The sequence below is a fragment of the Cyberlindnera jadinii genome, assembly GCF_001661405.1.
Source record: "Cyberlindnera jadinii NRRL Y-1542 unplaced genomic scaffold CYBJAscaffold_10, whole genome shotgun sequence".
Lineage (NCBI taxonomy): Eukaryota > Fungi > Ascomycota > Saccharomycetes > Phaffomycetales > Wickerhamomycetaceae > Williopsis > Williopsis jadinii.
Window position 1 is genome coordinate 239919 of NW_017963661.1, and position 18965 is coordinate 258883.

At 41.9% G+C, this 18965-nt stretch overlaps 3 protein-coding genes across 3 annotated transcripts; 1 reads left to right on the forward strand and 2 right to left on the reverse strand.

Moving 5' to 3' along the window:
* Positions 1 to 39: 39 nt before the first annotated feature.
* On the reverse strand, positions 40 to 15044 carry REA1 (AAA family ATPase midasin). The gene has a single exon (XM_020215400.1). It carries the CDS (start codon positions 14865 to 14867, stop codon positions 132 to 134), a length of 14736 nt encoding a protein of 4911 aa, XP_020069622.1. The 5' UTR covers positions 14868 to 15044; the 3' UTR covers positions 40 to 131.
* A 577-nt stretch (positions 15045 to 15621) lies between these two features.
* Positions 15622 to 16331, reverse strand: CYBJADRAFT_168508 (uncharacterized protein). The gene has a single exon (XM_020215401.1). The coding sequence runs from the start codon at positions 16232 to 16234 to the stop codon at positions 15827 to 15829; it is 408 nt and encodes a 135-aa protein (XP_020069623.1). The 5' UTR covers positions 16235 to 16331; the 3' UTR covers positions 15622 to 15826.
* A 1200-nt stretch (positions 16332 to 17531) lies between these two features.
* CYBJADRAFT_168510 (uncharacterized protein) lies at positions 17532 to 18621 on the forward strand. Its single transcript, XM_020215402.1, has one exon. The coding sequence runs from the start codon at positions 17662 to 17664 to the stop codon at positions 18547 to 18549; it is 888 nt and encodes a 295-aa protein (XP_020069624.1). The 5' UTR covers positions 17532 to 17661; the 3' UTR covers positions 18550 to 18621.
* The last annotated feature ends 344 nt before the right edge of the window (positions 18622 to 18965 follow it).

The following is an 18965-nucleotide window of genomic DNA, read 5'->3' on the forward strand; positions in this document are numbered from 1 at the left end:
TTTCACTCTTCAATGTTCAGACTTGTCTAGTAGTCATAGTCTAGTAGTCATAGTCTAGTAGTCATATACAGGTAGTAATATACAGGTAGTAATTGTTCTAATATACACTTTTGATTTGTTTCCTTTTCCTCTCAATTCGATGCCAGTTCTGAGAAGTACTGGCGGAGGATGAGGGAAAGCATCTTTGGGAGCTCTGTGATGTCGTGAACCACAACGTAGAACTCGAAGGGGAAGGAGTCCAGGTACTTGTCAACCTTCAAGACCATGTTGCCGTTGGCGTCTGGAAGGTACTTCACCTGGCTCATGTCCATGATGGATTCGTCGGAGTTGATTCCATCAATGATGACAAAGACAAGCATGATCTTCTCCTCGCGGGCACGGCGAACAAGTTTCTGAATGGTAGCGTGGTCCTCGCAAACACCGTCCGATATTATGATCTGCAACTGCCACAGGTCCGCGTTTCCAAGGGTTCTGGCATTGTTGAAGATGTCGATGGACTCGCGGACCAGCTTCTTGATGTCTGTTCTGGTCTGCTGGAAGTCGAACTTCTGGAAGATCTTGGCTCCACTTTCAGCACTGAACGCCTTTTCGAATGGATGGACAACTTTGGTATCTTCTCCAAACTTGACAATGGACAACCCACCGGATTCCAGCTGTGTAAGAGCCTTGGAGACGAGACAGATACTTTGGAATGCCAAATCAACAGACTTGCTCTCACTCATGGACTTGGAATCATCAACAGCAATCATGATCTGGTATTGACGCTTACTTGGTTTGGTACGTCTTAACCAGATCTTATCTTTTCTGAAGTCACTGGCGATGTAGGAGATGATACGCTTCATGTTCAATCTCTTACCTGTCTTGTAGTCACCTTTCAACTTGGTACTAAGAGTTGGTTCCAAGATGAGACGTAGCTGTTCACAAAGACTTGCAGCAAGATCCTGAGTTTCCAATTCACTCTTTCTCCAAAGTTCACGAGCTTTCTCAATGTCAACGACATCTTCATCACGGTCAATCACCTCCGGCTTCAAAAGACTTTGGTCAAAGATATCTTCATCGCTTTCTTCCTCATCGCTGAACTCAGCCTTGATGAAATCATCCTCAACATCAGCTTCCGTCTTTCTCTCTCCAATAAATCCACCTTTAGTCTTGCCGTTGAACTCATCTGCCTCTTCTTGGTTATCACCAACATCCTCCATTTCTTCGTCCGAAACGGCTTCACCTTCAGCTACTGGAGCTTCTTCTTCTTCAGCTTTAACTTCGACTTCTTCGTCATCGTCAATAGCCATCTCATCGTTGATTGCAGATACTTGGTCCTTATTAGCTGCACCAAGTGCCTGAGTCTCGTTCTTGGTATTTTCACCATCAACATGCTCAAATTCATCTGGACGTTCATTTGCACTCTGTTCAGCGATATCATTGTGCTCTGATGCATTTTGGATCTCCTGATGACGACGGTGGAACTCTTTCAGAGAATCACCAAGTTGTTTCAAGGATTCACGAAGATCATCACGAGTCGAATCGGTCGTCTCTTCGGAACGCTCATTATCTTGTTGCTGTTGGTTGGCAGATCCATTGGCACCAACGTCCTCTTGTTCATCTTGAGTCTCTGCCTGGGCACCTTGGCCATGGCTTCCCGACTGCTGTTCAACTGCTGTCTCGGGATCAACGTCTTCGTTATTGTTTTCACCACTGTCAGCACCCTCTAGACCTTCCATTTGGTCACCATTCTCATCCTGTACATCGTCTTGTTGCTTTTCATCTTCTGCCTGATTCTCTTTCAATTCCTCGTCTTCAGAGTCTTCTGGGGCACCTTTGATAGCCTCTTCCTCTTCCTCTTTGACATCTTCATCTTGGTTATTATCATCTTCGAGCTCTTCATTTGTTGCAACTTCAGTATCAGGCTCTTTATCGGCAAGCTCCTCATCTTCGCTTTGATCGTTCTTCTCAGCAGCTTCCTGTTCATCAATATCTTTATCAGAAATTTCCTCCTCGTCCACATCCATCTGATCATCAATGTCGTCGTCTATATCATCTTTATTCTCCTTATCGTCATCTTCATTCTCAGAATCCAGATTGATATCATCAGGAAGATCAAGAGCTTCGGTCTCTGGTACATTCTGTTCCAGTTCTTCTCTTTCCTCGTTCTTAACTTCATCCTGTTGTTCACCAACATCTTCTTCCTCCTCCTCCTCAGCGTCATCGTCGTTTTCAGGCTCTTGAGAGTTATCTTGGGGATTTTGGTCATCGGCCTTATCTTTGGTATCACCAGGCTCTTCTTCGTCTTCTTTAGCTTTGACATCGTCATCTTTCGAGTTCTCTGGCATGCTCTCGGATTCCTTTTCTTTCTTGTCCTCCTTAGCTTCCTCATCCCACATCTTGTCGTCAACAGCATTAGGATCTAAATCATCTAAGTCATCGATTTCCTCATCCAGATCTTCCTGTTCATCCTCGTCTTCATCGTCCTTCTCATCATTGTCATCCTGGTCAGAAAGATTTTCAAGATCACCTGCCATATCACCTTCAATATCAACAGCATCATCATTGTCATCATCCTCATCACGTTTATCGTCTTTTTCCTTATTTGGTTCCTGTGCATAGTCATCAAGATTTTCATCATCTTCAACATCATTCGAATTGTTTTGTGCACCTTCACCATCTCCAAGACCTGTACCATCATGAAGATTGTCGTCATCTTTACTCTCTGTAGGTGGTTCTGGGGAACAGAAACCATCCTTTGCAAGATTCAATAGAGATGAACAGAAAATATAAGTAGCACGGGAGACGTCAACGTAATTATCTTTGGACTTGTTCAGAACAATCACCAGAAGATCCTGGTAGTTCTTCAAAAAGATATTTGTAAAACTCAAGAGTGTCTTGACTTGAGAAGTCTCTGTACAAGACATCTTTGATAAATAGTCCATAAGTTCCTCGAAAGATTTCACAATAGATGAAGTGTGGAGAGACTTGGAAATGCTGGATAGTTCCCTTTGGGTGAGAGTGAACCATTTATCATCCTCTGATTCAACAGTTGGAACGTTCAAAACATTTGTCACCTTCTGGAAAACAACCATAACTCTTGAACTGATCTTGCGGAGAATCTCATCAAGCTCAACTAAGTTAGCAGGCTTTGCTTCATGCTTCTCTACCTCTGCGATATTTTGTGTTCTTAGCCAATTTATGACTATATCACCAACAAATGGAACTGTTGAATTTGTCTTCCAAACTTCGAGTTCTTTAACAAATCTGTTAATCATCGTACTCACAGAATCCAATGCTGTGAGTGATGTAGTGGAGAACTTCCAAGGTTTATTGAAGGCAAGTGTAATCTCTTTCACTTCATTCACCATGGAATGGAAAATTGATATGTCAGAGGTTGAGCCGTACAGTTTAGTACAAACAGAACAAACTTCAATAGCGTAACTCAGAACTTGCGGTAACCATTTCAAGATGTATTCGACATCTGCAAGAGTTTTCAAAACAACACTAGCAGATACTAATTCACCATCAAATTGACTGATACCGTCCAATTGCTGCTGTACCGTCTCAAGAGCCTTGTAAGCGGACGAAATTTGTAACAGTGGCTTCTTGTTTTTGATCAAACAATAGATCAGGTTTTCAATCACAGCTAGACCTTTCTCAGCATCTGCCGGTGGGACATCTTCTGCCACATTCGACACAGAGGCTCTTAAACGAGGAAGAATATCAACAATTCTGAAAAAATAAGAATCATACGATGAGAGTACTGTTCCACTAAAAGATTGGGACTCTGACAGAATCAAACTGGCTGAAGACTGTAATTTGTGGATATCCTCTCTCAAATGAGTCTTCAATCCAATTTGCTTAAGCTCACGTAAAGTGTCACTCAACAGTTTCATTTTTTGTGTTTTGAGAGCAGCAATCATCTTTTTGTTTTCATCATTCAGTGTTGTTGGAGTCTCCTTCTTCAGACGTTCCATTTCTTCCAAAAGGAATTTGGAATACTCATACAGTGATGGGTAAGTTCTGTTCTTGACACGATTATTGTAAACCAGCATATTGGAGTTGATAAGTACACCATTCTTGAGATGTTGTGGACGAGCAGTAAATGGTTTAATCGCACTGCACAACTTAGAAACCTCGTCTATATCGGTATGCAAGAATCTAGAAGCAATTATATTCTCCTTTCCACAAATCACTTTCTGTGAGTTGCTTAAACCTTGCTCGATTAGCGAAGTAACAGACCCACCTAATATGTCACGGTACTTGCGGACAATTTTGTAGAGACTGTGGTGGGAACGACGAGCAGACTGCTTTAAAGCATCAATGTTCACATCCTTCCAACTTGCAAGTAAGATGACTTCTTCAACTTCTTTTTGTAGTTTCTTTCGACCATTGTTCAGGCTATCCTCAATTAAAGGAGTGAACTGGTCATAGAAGGTGATGAGATTCTTGACAGTGTTGTTCAGCTTATGGTCTGAAGAAATCATCTCGACGTGGATTGAAAAGGCTTTCAGCAGATCCAGACGAGAGCGATACTGACCAATTGTGCTCTTACTAATGAAAAGATTCAATGACGACACCACTTCAATGAGGTTCAGATCATCTTCATGTGAATAAACAGGCAAGATTATGGTCTCAAAAAGGTTAAACCACCATTTGCCGATATCTTTTTTGTAAATCTCATCCTCATTATCAAATAGTGACTTCCAAGTGGACAGTTCAAGTCTTCTCCAGGAGACAATGAGAGTTGTCATTTCGTCAAAGTTTTCTCTCAAAGTTACCTGACTGGAGGCATATTTTTCCCATTCGGCGACAAATGTGTAGATCTGTTCAACTTTTTGAATCAATCTGGCGAGTGGAGTTCTCACTGGGAAAGACATGTATTCCCTGCAGATACGTGCAAGAATTTGGAGTGTTGCATGCTCTGGCCATTGCTTTAGATGTTCGCAGACACGACCAAAAAGTCTTTCAATAATCTCAATGGATCTCTTTAACTCCCTTGGTGAATAGCCACGGTAAAAGTCAAGATCGGTGCTTCTAACACTTGTAGATGCAGCATCAATTGACTCCGATAACTTGACAAGAACGGAAGCAAATTTGGATGGCTCGATGGTACCAGCCTTGAATTCTTGTGAAGTCTCCAAGATTCGTTTTGTAATCTCAGAACCAGTGTTGACCAATTCTTTCAGGTTGAAACGTTCCTTCTTGAGGAATACTGTGATGTATCTTTGTGCCAGCAATACGAGCTCGTCTTCAATGGTAGTCGAACTCTTGATGGTCACACCGTCAGTCACATTAACAAACTCCTCAAAATCTGGGAACATTTCTTTGAAATCTTCATCGGACTCTGATTTATCTTGATATCTGAAAACACTTCCCTCTTCTGCAGCCTTCTGCTCCTCCCTTGATCTTCTGAGAGACCATCTATAGTATAAGGCTTGGAACACTTGTTCGAGTTTTGGATCATGGACAGCTTTCTCACCAAGGCTTGTGGCTAACATATCAAACATGAATCTTAATATTTGCTCTGCCACTGGTGATTCAACATCCATGGTTTTACAGAAATCTCTGAAAATAGTAAATCCAATCTCTATGTCCTCCCTGACTGCTAGAGATTGCGGGTTCACAAACCACAATGGCGATACAGGGTACTTGGTGCTCTGGCCCTTTCTAGTTTCAAGAATCAAATCAAAACCAAGCTTCAGCCCAAAGATGTAACCTTTAAATATATCATTAACATCTGAAAAGTGTTTGAACTTGTTAGAAAGTCTCTCCAAAAAGTTTGATGAGTTCTGTTGGAAAAGTTCAACCTGTTTCTCAAACAACTCCAGTTCTGTAGACTCTGTCTTTCCCAAGAAAGCCGACAATGAGTCAACCTCTAAAGTTGAGTTCATGAAAGATGACCACTCATCGAAAAGATTGTCTATGGAGATTTTGGTACGATAAACTCTTGGTTTTTCTGGTTTAGCTTCGCCTTCAACTGATGGGCAAAAGCGTTCGATAAGGATCTCTTCATCTCCAAAATTGACAGAAACCACTTCACGCATAGCCACTGATACATCAGTACAAAACTGTGCTCTTTTCAAGTAATTTTCGTACAATATATGATCCTCAATTGCTGGATCGTAAGTGGAATCCGGGACGTAAAGCTGAATGAGTCCAATAGACAATAACACCCAAGCCTGTCCAAGCTTGCCGGTTTCGACATCTGCGGACAGGAGTTCAAGGGCTGGAAGTAAGAACGAGGTATTGATACGCTGGAAGAACTGGTCTTTGACATCTTGTGAAACACTAATCAAAGAAGAAATTGACATGCCAGTATAGTCTTGTTTGGTGATCAATGCTAGAATTTTCGTGTACCAGTTAATGATTATCCGTCTGTGCTCTTCAACTTTGTTGGACAATATGGACTGAGAATTCTTCACAAGTTGTTTAGAGAATACGATGGAATCACGCACAGTTTGCTCGAGTTGATCTCCAGAGAACTCATTGTAATTACCAATCTTTGAAAAAACTGACTGTAAAAAGTGATCAGTGAACAGGTCAGAAGTTAACGATTTATATCCAACATCTGATTTCAACCATAGTGTATCAAAAACCTTTGGATATATGTCATTCTCAAGTGTTAACAAGGCACTGGCACCAATACCTGCATAATGAGATAGTTGGATAAGGTCATCATTAGCATTAGACGAACTCGAGACAGCGAAATTGAACAAAAGCTGGAAACACTCTTGGAAGTTATGGGATCTCTTAATAAGAAGTTCAGATGATAGCCTCTCCAAGTTTGCTATTCCTTGTTTCAAAGCATCAAAAATATCTGAACCTGGCGTTGTCGACTCAGCAGTAATAATGTGATGTAAGTCAAGCACAGATGACAACAGCGTAGTAACATTGGTATCAGCATCAGAATATTGTTTGAAAGCAACTTGGTCCAACTCTGAAATCAACTCCAAAAGGTCGGAATGGTCAGCCCATGCCTGCCCAGTTTGTGGATACGTTCCTCTGAACTTTTCCCATATTGGAGTCATAAATAATCCTCTCGTCAGAGATAAGTCGCTTTCGAACGATTCCAAAAGCTCTATAAATTTCTCAATATTGGCCATTCCAGGTGTTCCCTCAACGTTCTGTTTCATCATTCTCTGGTAAACTCTAGCCTTTGCTTCATCTTTGGACGAGCTGCTGTCATACAAAGATGACCAAATGATACACAACCTATGCAAAACTTTGAACATTCCTGCTGACTCTAGCGGGTTTGTCTTGTTAGAGAATAACGAAAAACGGATGAAAGTCAACGTCTCTCTCAAAAGTTTGAATATGTTCAGGCGTGGTGCACTTTTGACTTCTCTTCCGTTATAGGCAGCAGCACTCTGTTCAAGATAATTCAATTCGTTGAGTTTTCCATTCTTACCCTTCAGTTCAGTAGACTCCAATGCAGTTATGGACTTATGCACCTGAGAAGCCACTTCAAAAAGATAAATAACTTCAGATGGATTGGCACATTGACCATCTGTTATAGTATCAAAGACATAAGAATTCCAGAGTGGATTCAAAAACTGATATGTCACATAATTGACATTTCCTCCGAGAAGTGATTGGGCCTTTCCATCAATATCGGTGTATAATTGATAAATCGCTCTGGAAAGTCCTGTTTCAGCGAAGTATTGAATATGATCAACAATACCCTCGATATATGCAGAAAAGGCAGTGTTGAACTCTCCACAACTCTGAACAGTGGAACTAAACAGTCCTAAAGATGAATGCGAGGTGAATGGAATAACTGAAGAAACCACCGAAGCACTCTGATGGACATCTGTACGTTCTGTGTCGCACATCAATCCGAGATAATAGGAACTTGAGTCCACGGGTTCAACAAATTTAGAGACAGGAACAAAGCACGATGAGCCAATGGTCATATCTGCCAGTGTCAACTCTGAACTCTGCTCGTTTCTTCCCAATAGCTTCATATCGAATTCAGTTCCTCTTTCGTTCAGGTCATTCAAGAAGATCTCCACACCTCTGTTTCTCATGGCTCTGGAAAGCTCTCCGAATTTAGGATTCATGGTCAAGAAGAGACGGAAATCTTTGTGAGGTTTCAAAACTCGAGGTTGTCCGTCGGGTAAGCTGCACTCGTTTATAATCAAAGAACCATTGGTTTCAAGCAACGAATTAAGTCTATCAAGAACAGAAGGGCTGCACAAATTGGCATTATCCAACACCAGCCAGTAACCTTGTTCAACAGCCTTAACCAACAATCCATCAAACCACTCGAAGCTCACAACGCTCTTTTCATGAACCTTTTCAGAGAGAGATGATATAGTATCAGCAATTCTAGCAACTCCCTCAGAGAAGTTTACTGATCTTCTGAAGTCTGCAAATTTCATAGCCAATAAGTCGAAATTATCGACTGTGATGTGAGAAGAGTTCAAAAACTTCAGTAGTTCAAGACAGGCTACGTTGGATTGTTGGATGTCTGAGGAAAACTTGAAATGGGTAGCAAGAACACGGCACAACACATCGACTAGCTCATTGACAACTCGAGTTATTTGTCTGGTAAGATCGAGCTGTTCATAACCACCTAAAATATCCATACTATCAATGTCGCTGTTCATTGAGAACTCCACAACCTTAGTACCACATACCGTAGCCAGATATCTTACAATGTCGGTTTTTCCAGAATTAGATGGACCAACTAGGATTGTCGGCCAGTTATTCTGGATGGCTAACAAAGCAGACTCCACAATGGCTCCGTTGGTCTGAAGATGGCATAGGCTACTATAAGAAGTCATCCCAAGTAGTTCAGAACGTTTCATGAGAGACTTTCTGGACTGAATAAAAGCTTCTCCAAGCACGAACAAATTGTCATTATTTGGGCTTTCTCCAAAGATCTCTGTAACGAGGGCAGTAGCTTTCTTTTTGTCCTCCTCTGATCTAAATCTTTGGGTAACGATGATGTTCAAGAATTCCACTGGTGATAAAGAATTCAAGATGGATGGAGAGTTATAAATTTCTAACCACCGCAACGTATCACGTAAATTGAACTCCCATGGGCCTCCCAATGTTCCCCATGATTTCTTCAGAGAAACTTCTTCCTCCAGTTTCGATATCACACTGATCATCTTCGCACACACGTCCTTGGCAATATTTGGATATAGATGGTGAGCGATTAACACAAGATCATCTGCCTTAAGAATATCAACATAAACAACTGTGAATCTATTGACGAATGACTTAGGCAATCCCTTTCTTCCACCACCTTGGTACTGAGGGTTTTGAGCTGCAAACACCTTGAAGTTTGGATGACGTGGGAATGACTTATCCAATTCTGGAATGTACGCTTCACCACGATGATCCAAACAAGCATTCAATCCCTCCAGAACTGACTGAGAAGCCAAGTTCATCTCATCAAGTAGAACCCATTCACCTCTCTTCATAGCCCTCAAGAAGGGGGCATCACGCCAGACAAATTCCCCAGTTTTACCACCCTCCACTGGTGCATCAGAACCGAAAAGGTCAACCAAGTCTGTTTGCTCAGACAGGTTGATTCTAGTAAGAGGGCTCCCCGTAGCTTTAGAAATCGCAGATATCAAACTAGTCTTACCAACACCAGGACTCCCTTCCAAGAGAATAGGTTTCTTGAGTTGCATAGCTCTGATGACACGCATAGCATTTGTAGCAGTTGTTGGTGCTTCAAAACTAAACAGTTCCTCCGACGATTGTTCAATATCTCTAGGTATCTCGAATAAACCAGCTTTCAAAGAGCTGTCAGTGAGAGACACCTCAATTTTGCCTTTGTAGAACTTTGTCAGATCGTCATTCAGAAGTTGTGATAATTCCTGGACACATTCAAGTTTCTGCGAGTTCAGCTTTTCTTCTGATTCAGCCAGATGAGCAGTATTATTTGTACCCAGAGCATCAATGAAAACCATTGCGGCACCATGTAACATCGATCCATTGATTGACTTTGTATGAATATAAGAATTGTTCACGAATTCGACCCAGGCAAGAATGTCACGTAAAGACAAAACACCACTGGTAAGAGTACCACCAAGTCTTGTACCAAAGCTTTCTGCAAACTTCACAATGATAGGAGCCAAGTACTTCAGGTCCATAGAGAGCTTATTTTCAACGATACATTGAACATCGGCGATATCTTCCATCGATGGTACCCAGATTTCAGTAAAACGGTTTCTAAGAGCTGGGGAAAGTTCCTTTTTTCCATAATCACCACCTGGATTCATAGTGGAGAGGAATTGAAATCCATCTGCAGCAGTGATAAAACTATCGTCTGATCCCTTTTCAGCCAACAAGAGACTTCTCTCAGGTTCCAATACACTGTTGAGTCTTTCCAATACTGAGTCATCTGCTAATGAAATCTCATCTAAAAGGAAGTAGTCACCACAACGTAAAGCTTGAACCAAAGGACCATCTGTCCATTCGAAGAGAACATTCATATTAGCCCTGTCGTGTGCTATCTCAGCCTTCAAATCGTCTGAAACAGTTGAAAGGTCTGCGCTGTCAAATAAAGTCAATAATTCACTAGGATTGGTGTCTTTAGTAGCAATACCAATGCTTTCTAGTACGCCCGTGATTTTCTCATAAAGTGCTCTCTGTAGTTCTAACTTGTTACGAACTGGTCTTTGAGCACCAAGAAGATCACCAGTTTCTGTATTTTGATGAGCATTAACAGTAATCAACTTCTTGTTATTGAATTGTGAAAGGACCTGACAAACAGTAGTCTTTCCACAACCCGTTTCACCGACTAATAATACAGGTTCGTTGTTACCAATGGCTGCTGATATAAGGACAGAAAGACGGCGCATGGCCTTTGTCCAAACAACAGTGGATTCAATCTCCATTAAATCCTTATTCTCCAGTTTGGAATAATAGTCGTCCATGTCTAGCTTCACACGCATAACCTTCTCCAATGTTTCCTTCACCACAAGTTTCTCCTCCGGCTTTCTAACTCTTTCAGCCAATAGCATATAACCATTGGCAGCGAGTTCTTCATATCCGACAGCTTCTCTGGTAGCCCAACGGAAAAGATCACGCAAAGTTGCAAAACTGTTCTTTTGCTCAAACAGACGTGAAGATTGACGTTGGATGGAGAGCTGACGGTATACGTCGACGATCTTCTTGGCGTAAGATGGAGCGATCTGGCATCTTTCTCTAAGAATAACTTCTAACTCATCTTGTGGGATATCATCAAAGTGGAGTTCCAAGAATCTGTTACGGAACGCTCTTGATAGAACCTTACGACCACCATAGAGACCAGGAGGGTTTTGCGTTGCAAAAAGCATGAAGTCTGGATGCGGATGGACAACTTCTTGTGTTTCTGGGATAAACAACTCTCTGTTATCATCAAGTAAACGGTTAAGTGCTTCCAGCACATCGGTAGGTGCCAAGTTCAATTCATCCAACACAAGCCAGTGACCATTACGAAGAGCCTCGACGAGAATTCCTTCTTTAAAAGACAGTTTTCCAGTATCATCAGAAACGTACGTACCCAAATATTCCTGGAGATCTGTGTGTTCGTGATTGTTGATACGAACAAACTTGTTTCCCGTGATGTCGGCCAAGTACTTCACCATACTTGTTTTACCAGCTGATGTTGGACCTTGGATAAGGATAGGGAACCTCTTTCCTGACGTAGCTCTGACAAGATTAAGCAAATTCTTTTCAACAAAAGGTGTGATAATATAATGTGCATCTTCGACAACATCAAAAGGACCCTTTTTCATCCAGTAATGCTTGAATTGGACAAATTGTCCCTCTTCAGATGAAGGTGCTGGGGGTATCTGACTAATTACTGACTTTGCATTCTTCAGTCTTCCAATGGTATACTTCTCGATTAACGGTTTCAATATTTTGCCAGATTTCTGATCTAGCAATGTTAAGAAAGACATAGAGAACCCTTCATATAATGAACGACGCAAACCATATATCGAAACGATATCACAAACATAGAGAAGGGTTCTAGTCAAAGTACGAATCGAAAAGTGTGGTTTCTGGTTTGCTCCATCCACAATCTCATTAGCCTGTGCAAGCTTTTTCGCTTGCAAATAGAGCTCAGCAACGTCATTTCCAACCCACTCATCATTAACTGCAAAACGTGAGATATATCTATCAATAATTTGAAGCAAATCAGCAATGTCACCATCGGGAGAATGGACATAGATTTCAGTGAACCGTGATCTGATACTGATAGGGAGATCACGCTTACCAACGTCAGTAGCAGGATTCATACACGAAAAGATTCTAAAATCCTTGTGAGCCTGAATAGATTCGACTTCACCCTTCTCTGAGAGTAAAATAGTTCTTTGAGAAGCAACGTCAGAAAGAAGATCGGAAATACTCTCTAGTGTATCGGGAGAGGCTAAGTTAATTTCATCAAGCAGCAACCAATCACCATTTCTTACAGCTTTCACAAGAGCACCTTCCACGAAGTTGAATACAAAGGCGTTTTCCATTGTTTGTGATTGCACCTCAAAGTCTTTAACCAAAGACTTGAAGTCAACCCATTTTGCTAACAGCGCAGATTTATCATCTGCATTGAGACGTCTCTTCTTCTTAGGAGCTTCATCTTCTGGATCAGTTTCGTTCTTCGATAACACTTGATTGGCCAATTTAACGGCCTCATTCCAAAGTCGAATCACATTTTTCCATTGGTTGCGGTTGAAACACTTTATCAACATCTTTTCAAACTTTTCATTCTTCTTAGCAGAAAAGGTCAAATGGAACAAATTTATGAATGTCTCTTGGATTGGGACTGCGATTGTCTTTGTATTCACAGGTTTATAGCCACCGAGCAAATCACCAGTTTCTGTCTGTTGGGAAACGTTGATAACAGTGAGGCTCTTGTTCATCTGTTTAGCAACCTGCTGAACAACTGTAGTCTTACCAGTACCAGTCTCACCAACAAGTAGCACGGGCTCTGTCATCTGAACAGCAACACCAATCTGCTCCATAAGTCTGAGAGAGTGGTTTGTTCTTGCAAACGAAGTGTTGTTCCCAGTATTCTTCTTTCTGTATAGTGCGTTCGGAGCCTTTGTCAAATGTGCTCTACCAAGAATGAAGCGGTCATCGTAATCTTCAAATATAGGAACATGCTTGTTCAAAAAGACCTGGATACGAGACGATGCGATTTGTAAAGCCTCTCCAATAACGTTTATCAAAGCATCAAGAGCACTCTCTTCGTTAACCGCACTAGCAAAGCAATCAACTGCTTCCGAGAAGATGTTGTCGATGACCGATGACTCTAAAAGGTTCTCATTGGACGTTATACCATTGTTCTGGTAAATTACATTCACACGGGTGCAAAACTTCATCAAATCCCTCACGGAAATGACCCTCGGATGTGACCCCTTATTCATTACGAGGAATGTCTTGCTTCTGTATGTTGTTTGAATAGACTCGTACAATGATATAAACATTGGAATCATTTTTGTGAGTAATGGGAATTTAACACAAAGGATATTTCTGAGTTCCTCGTCAGATGGGTCCTCAACAGCAAGCACATTCCATAATCTCAGACCAATTAGATCAGGAATAAGCTTCTTGGTACCATCGGATAATCTGATAGTTGCAAGAAGTTGGAATCCATTAGCAGCCTTGATAACTTCACCTCTGGATGGTATTGTCAATTCTCTCTTTTCCAGCAAACTCAAGAGTATAGAAAGGACCTCAGTTGGTGCTTTGTCAATGTCCTCAATAAGAACCCAACGACCTTCTTTAACTGCAGTGGTCAAGACACCAGACCTCCATTCAAATGACCCAGGTTTATCACCTGAAGTGTATGTACCAAGGAGAAGCTTTGCATCGGTTTGTTCACCTAAGTGAATCTTCACCATGGTGCGGTCACAGCTCAAATACTTGCTCAGCTCGTTAATCAAAAATGTCTTACCACATCCAGCTGATCCAACAACAATAACAGGTTTATTATCTTGAACGTTGCGTGCCAGCGCCTTCAAAGTATCAATAGATCTTTCAGTTGGAACAAAATCTGGCGACCTTGAAGACGTTTGATCGAAATGGGTTTTCGGTACAAGGATACCACAAACTGAGACGATTAGGGATCCAAGCATGTGAGGTTCAATCGCTATAAATATATCTGCTTTTCCCTCTCTTTCTCTGGTATTACCATCAATACGCAATTGTTCAAAGTTTGCCAATCTTTTGGCCTCTAGGATAGGAAGGAATCTGTAATCAACATTATGATCAGTCTCGTAATCTGCAATTATAGAGGAGTCCCCGACTTGGTTCTTCAACATATCATTCTGTGCTGTCTCTGAGAGTTTGAGGTATTTTGATAGTAACTTCACAGCAAGAAACTTGACAACCAAATCAGATTCCTTCCATGTAAGAATCTTTGCCAACGTATCTGGGGAAACAAAGGTGATGAATCTATCACAATCAGCATACAACAACCTGTAGAAGGCTAAAAGTATATCTCTGAGTTCAACCTGAGAAACGTTCTCTCCATGAGCCTCGATCTGAGAAAATATATCGTGTTGGGAAAGGAACAACTCCAATAGAGGACGAGTCTGAGGAGCTAAGGACACAACTCTACCCAATGAACACAAAACAACAGATCCCTTTACTGCACAAGACAGCTTCTTGGATGCAATATACTGGGCCTCGATGGAGTCGAGGGAGATCCATGATGAGACAAAATCGAGGAAAATGTCCTCCAAAGAGTACAAAGAAGCGGTTGTTAAAGATGGGTCAAGAGACGCAATGGCAAGCGCCTTCAGGTTCTCGGTGATGGATTTCTCAGTGTTGAAGCTCAAAGCCTTTCCATCAATAGATCTAGTTTCATAAAACTCAACAAAGCACCTCAACTTCTCGAGAGCTCTCGAGTAATTGAACTTGATAGTGTCGCTCATTTCAACCTCTTCTGTAAAACCAAGTGCAAATAAGTAGTAACCTTTACGAAAAGATGAGGGCAACCGGGGCGGGAAAATGAAAATAGGAACTAATAAGAAGAGAATAGGTTTATTCGATGGTAATTCCACAAATTGTAACCTTTTCAGTTCTTCAAATGGTCCTTTTCTGAAGCCTCTGTTGTGTTTATATGTCTTCTTCTTGTGTTTGTGATCTGAAGAGCAGAGGCAGTTGAAAAAAAATTCTTGGAGCGGCCACATCCACCCTCGGAATTACGTAAGCGATGAGACGGAACTCAAGGCTTTGGGACGGGCACACTTTGCTGTGTTTCTGGAGTTGATGTTGACGCTTATTATGTCACCCGCAAGTAACATGAGCTAGACATAAGGTCATGTGGATGCTACTTCAGTTCGAATGGAGACGGAGTGCTATGCTGCTTCCAGCCATCTGTTGGGTATGGTACTAGTGGGGTAAGCAGGCTTGATCGTATTTAGTACTACAAATTGCCTCAACTTGGAGACGGCATTACTACTGACTCGTCCCGAGGAAGGTCTCCCATATATCAGGTGCTCTCAGTGTTGTGTTCAAGAGATGGACTAGCGGTTGCCCGTAATACAATCACAGATCTCACAATCACCGGGGACAGTATCAAGTGACTACTGTTCAAAAGTCACAAAAGAAGTCCCTATTCCAGGGGAACTCTGGAGTGTACTTCTACTATACAATAGGAAAGACTCCCATGACATAGCACATTCCCCCCCCCCCCCCAAATGATGCCTATGGTTAATGTCCAAATCAATAGCAGGTTCCGCTTTCAAGTCGTCCAAATTCTGAAAATGGTGGTTAGTGGAACGGTGCCTGTCCGTAGCCACCGCAGTGTACAAAATAGAGCTGATCATGCTTAGTTGTTAACCAATATTGTTTGAACCAGTTCATCTATGTTGAAGTATGGGCAGTCGTGTTATTTTTTTGCATTATTCTGTGATTTCTCAAAGTATTGGAGCACAAAGTTGGATGGCAACAAGATAAACCATTTCAATAAAAAGATCAAAAGGTACGCCCATATCATGAATCCAAATGCAAACAAGTAAATGACGCTTCGTTCAATGGTCTGTGAGAAACATTTACCCTTGACAATATTCTTTATCCATTTCATGGGTCGTTCAACCGTGTAAGTCAATGGAATCCTCAATCTGAAATTCGTCAACCCTGTCATTTGCTGATATATTGCCTTAGAATCGCCATTGATGATGCTGTCAAGGACTAGGTGTAATATCGTGCAAATAATGTCGATCTGTGCTTTTCTTATTGAGAAATTTGTGCTGTAGCACTCAAAAGGCCTCTTCATTTGAAGTCTCTCCGGCTCCATCACAACTTGGACCAAGACATGCGTAACCACCAAGGCAGCACTCAATCCATTCTGTTTAACAAGCAGCAGAAATGAGAAAAAATTGATGAAAATATCAAGAATTCTAACTCTTCCATAAGGGTTCATACTGGAACGAACCAAAGCACGGGAATATACCTCCCCAATATCAGGTCTCGCTCCATGGAGATCCTGTCTTGCGTGAACCACGAATAGATGTTCGAACTGCAAAGCTTTGATTTCTCTGATGGTATCTTCAATCATGGTCAAATAACTCGATAATATTGTGTCATGGTCTCTGAAGTAGTGGAATTCACTGACTATAATCATGCTCGCCACTCCGGCTCTCTTTGCTGCAGTGGCTATTTGAACGTTCAAATTGTGATATGTATAATACTCCTCTACAAGGACTTCAGGATCATCACCACCTCCCGTATGTGCCTTTGTCGAACCCACCAAACAAGTGACTGACATGCAGTGTGGTATACAACCAATTAACTGGCGCCAGTCACTAACACTCCCGAGAAAGTATATGGTGTTCTTTCGTCTGACAGGAACTGAAGATCTTGAACACACCAACAAAATATGACGTGAGTCTAATGGAGTTGATCGTGCAACATATTCAAGCAAAATGGATCCTATCAAACCAGTAGCTCCAACTATAACATGGACAGGGTACCTACCAATCAACTCCAACACTGTTTTCTGGCACCTGCTTTCAGTCCAGCTATTATATTTCAAGGGGAAACTTCCAAAATCCTGTAGGCCAATATCATTTGGCTCAATAGGTGTTTCTCTCGGGGTCGACATTTCATATTCTTCAGTTCAATCTGGTCTCAGTATCATTAGAACTGTTGATTTTAAATTTGAGACTTGTAACCATTCACGGGGATGCCTCAAATTCCAACAAACACAAAACTACAATATGGCTCTAACGCTGGTGCTGGGAAGACTTTACGCATTGGACTAGGAATACCTAAGCACACTGTCATGGCACGTGTCGTGTGGTATTTTGAAAGGTAATGACAGCGTGTTCTGCACAGCTCGTAGTTCAGCATTTATGGAGATTCAAGAGCACAGTATGGAGGGTTGGCCCAGTTTCCTGAATCCAAACGAAAATGCAGCTTATGATAAAAGCTCTCATACTGACAAAAGCTCTCACTGTTGAAAAAGCTCACGTAAGACGAATCAATGAAGATTGTGTTCGTTAGCCAAATCAAGTTGGTGTAGCATAGACATTATGGTGTCATGAAACATCCAGACACCATATACGTGAGCTCTTACTACAAGCGGATGGTATGAGAGAGAGGTGTATTCATCTGATGAGCTCTTTGTCACCTTGGCTATAAATCAGAGAGAGGTTCTTTATATTTCATATCACTTACTTGGTAGCATGTTGTCATTTAGCACACTCAAAACAACACCTTCCGATGCCAGTATTACCGCAGAATACGCCATCAGTTTCCAATACTACCAACACAAGTGATGTCTTCATCACACCAGTTTTTCCTTCTACTTCGAGTGATAGCTTCAAGATAGGCTACGAAGCTGACACCATTGATGTAGCAGTTGAAAGCAAACCAATTCTGAACGTTGACCCTATTTTTTCAATCCAATCTGACAGCGGATCAAGGCTCGAATATGGTCTCAACAAGTTGATCTACCTCACTGCACTCCTCATCATCAACAGTCCTGCGTTGGTACTCTATTCTGTTCTTTTCGGCACTGCCAGCGTCGCATTCATCGTGGCCGGTCTCATTGGGATGGGTACAGCCTCCATAGTTTCATGGAAGGCCCTCGTTCACACCGTTAGCATCATGTCCGACGGTCAAGTCCAGTTGTACAATCCGAGCATCCAAAAAACCATTGTTAGTGCCTTCACTTATATTGATGCCGCTATAAGTGTCTATTCCCCCAAGTTCTATGGAATTGTCCACAGCGGACACGCCCGCCAGACTGTCAAGTGGATCTACAAGTTCAGAGATGGCACCACCACTGATGATTTGCAGAAAGCTCCCGAGGGCTCTGCCTTGGAATCCATCACAAGAGAAATCACCGATACCTCTGGGTCTATCAATGTCACGTTCGAGAGGTACAACAATGGTCTCCGTGTAAAAGTCACGGGTACCACAGCCACCAACATTGCAAACACCGAGGGCAGTATCAGTGCACCACCCGCCACGATTGAGAAGGAGGTTTTCATCCCGAAGGAACTCGGTGGTGTTTCTGATGAAGAGTTGAGACAGATTGTGGGTGACGTGAAGGGCGCATTGGGAAGCCTAGCCAATGAGGAGTCGAGCAGCGTTTCGGAGAGATGATCACATGTGCATGTTCATTCCATCTACTACAACAAACCTCTAACGTAACATCACATCTAACAACAGACGTCCATGGCTCAGAGAGCAGCGTGCATTGTTTACACAGCTTAGTCTGCTATTCTGGAAGTGGTTCCCCGAGGCCATCACTGGGACACATCCAGACACCACCACAGGCTTCTTGAGGGAACTGTTGTTTAACGGAGGGCCAGCTATAATGTATTGCGCGTGAATCCTTCTATAGATTCTATTCCGTACAATGAGCAATGGGTGTACTATCACAACGCTCATAATATTCATATATCGTACGGTTCGCAATGGCTATTATAAGCCATTTATTGGGTCTTCATTTTCAATATATGTCTAAATTATTGTTACTGCTTGAAAAAAGGTGGATCAAAATTTCACCATAAATTTTA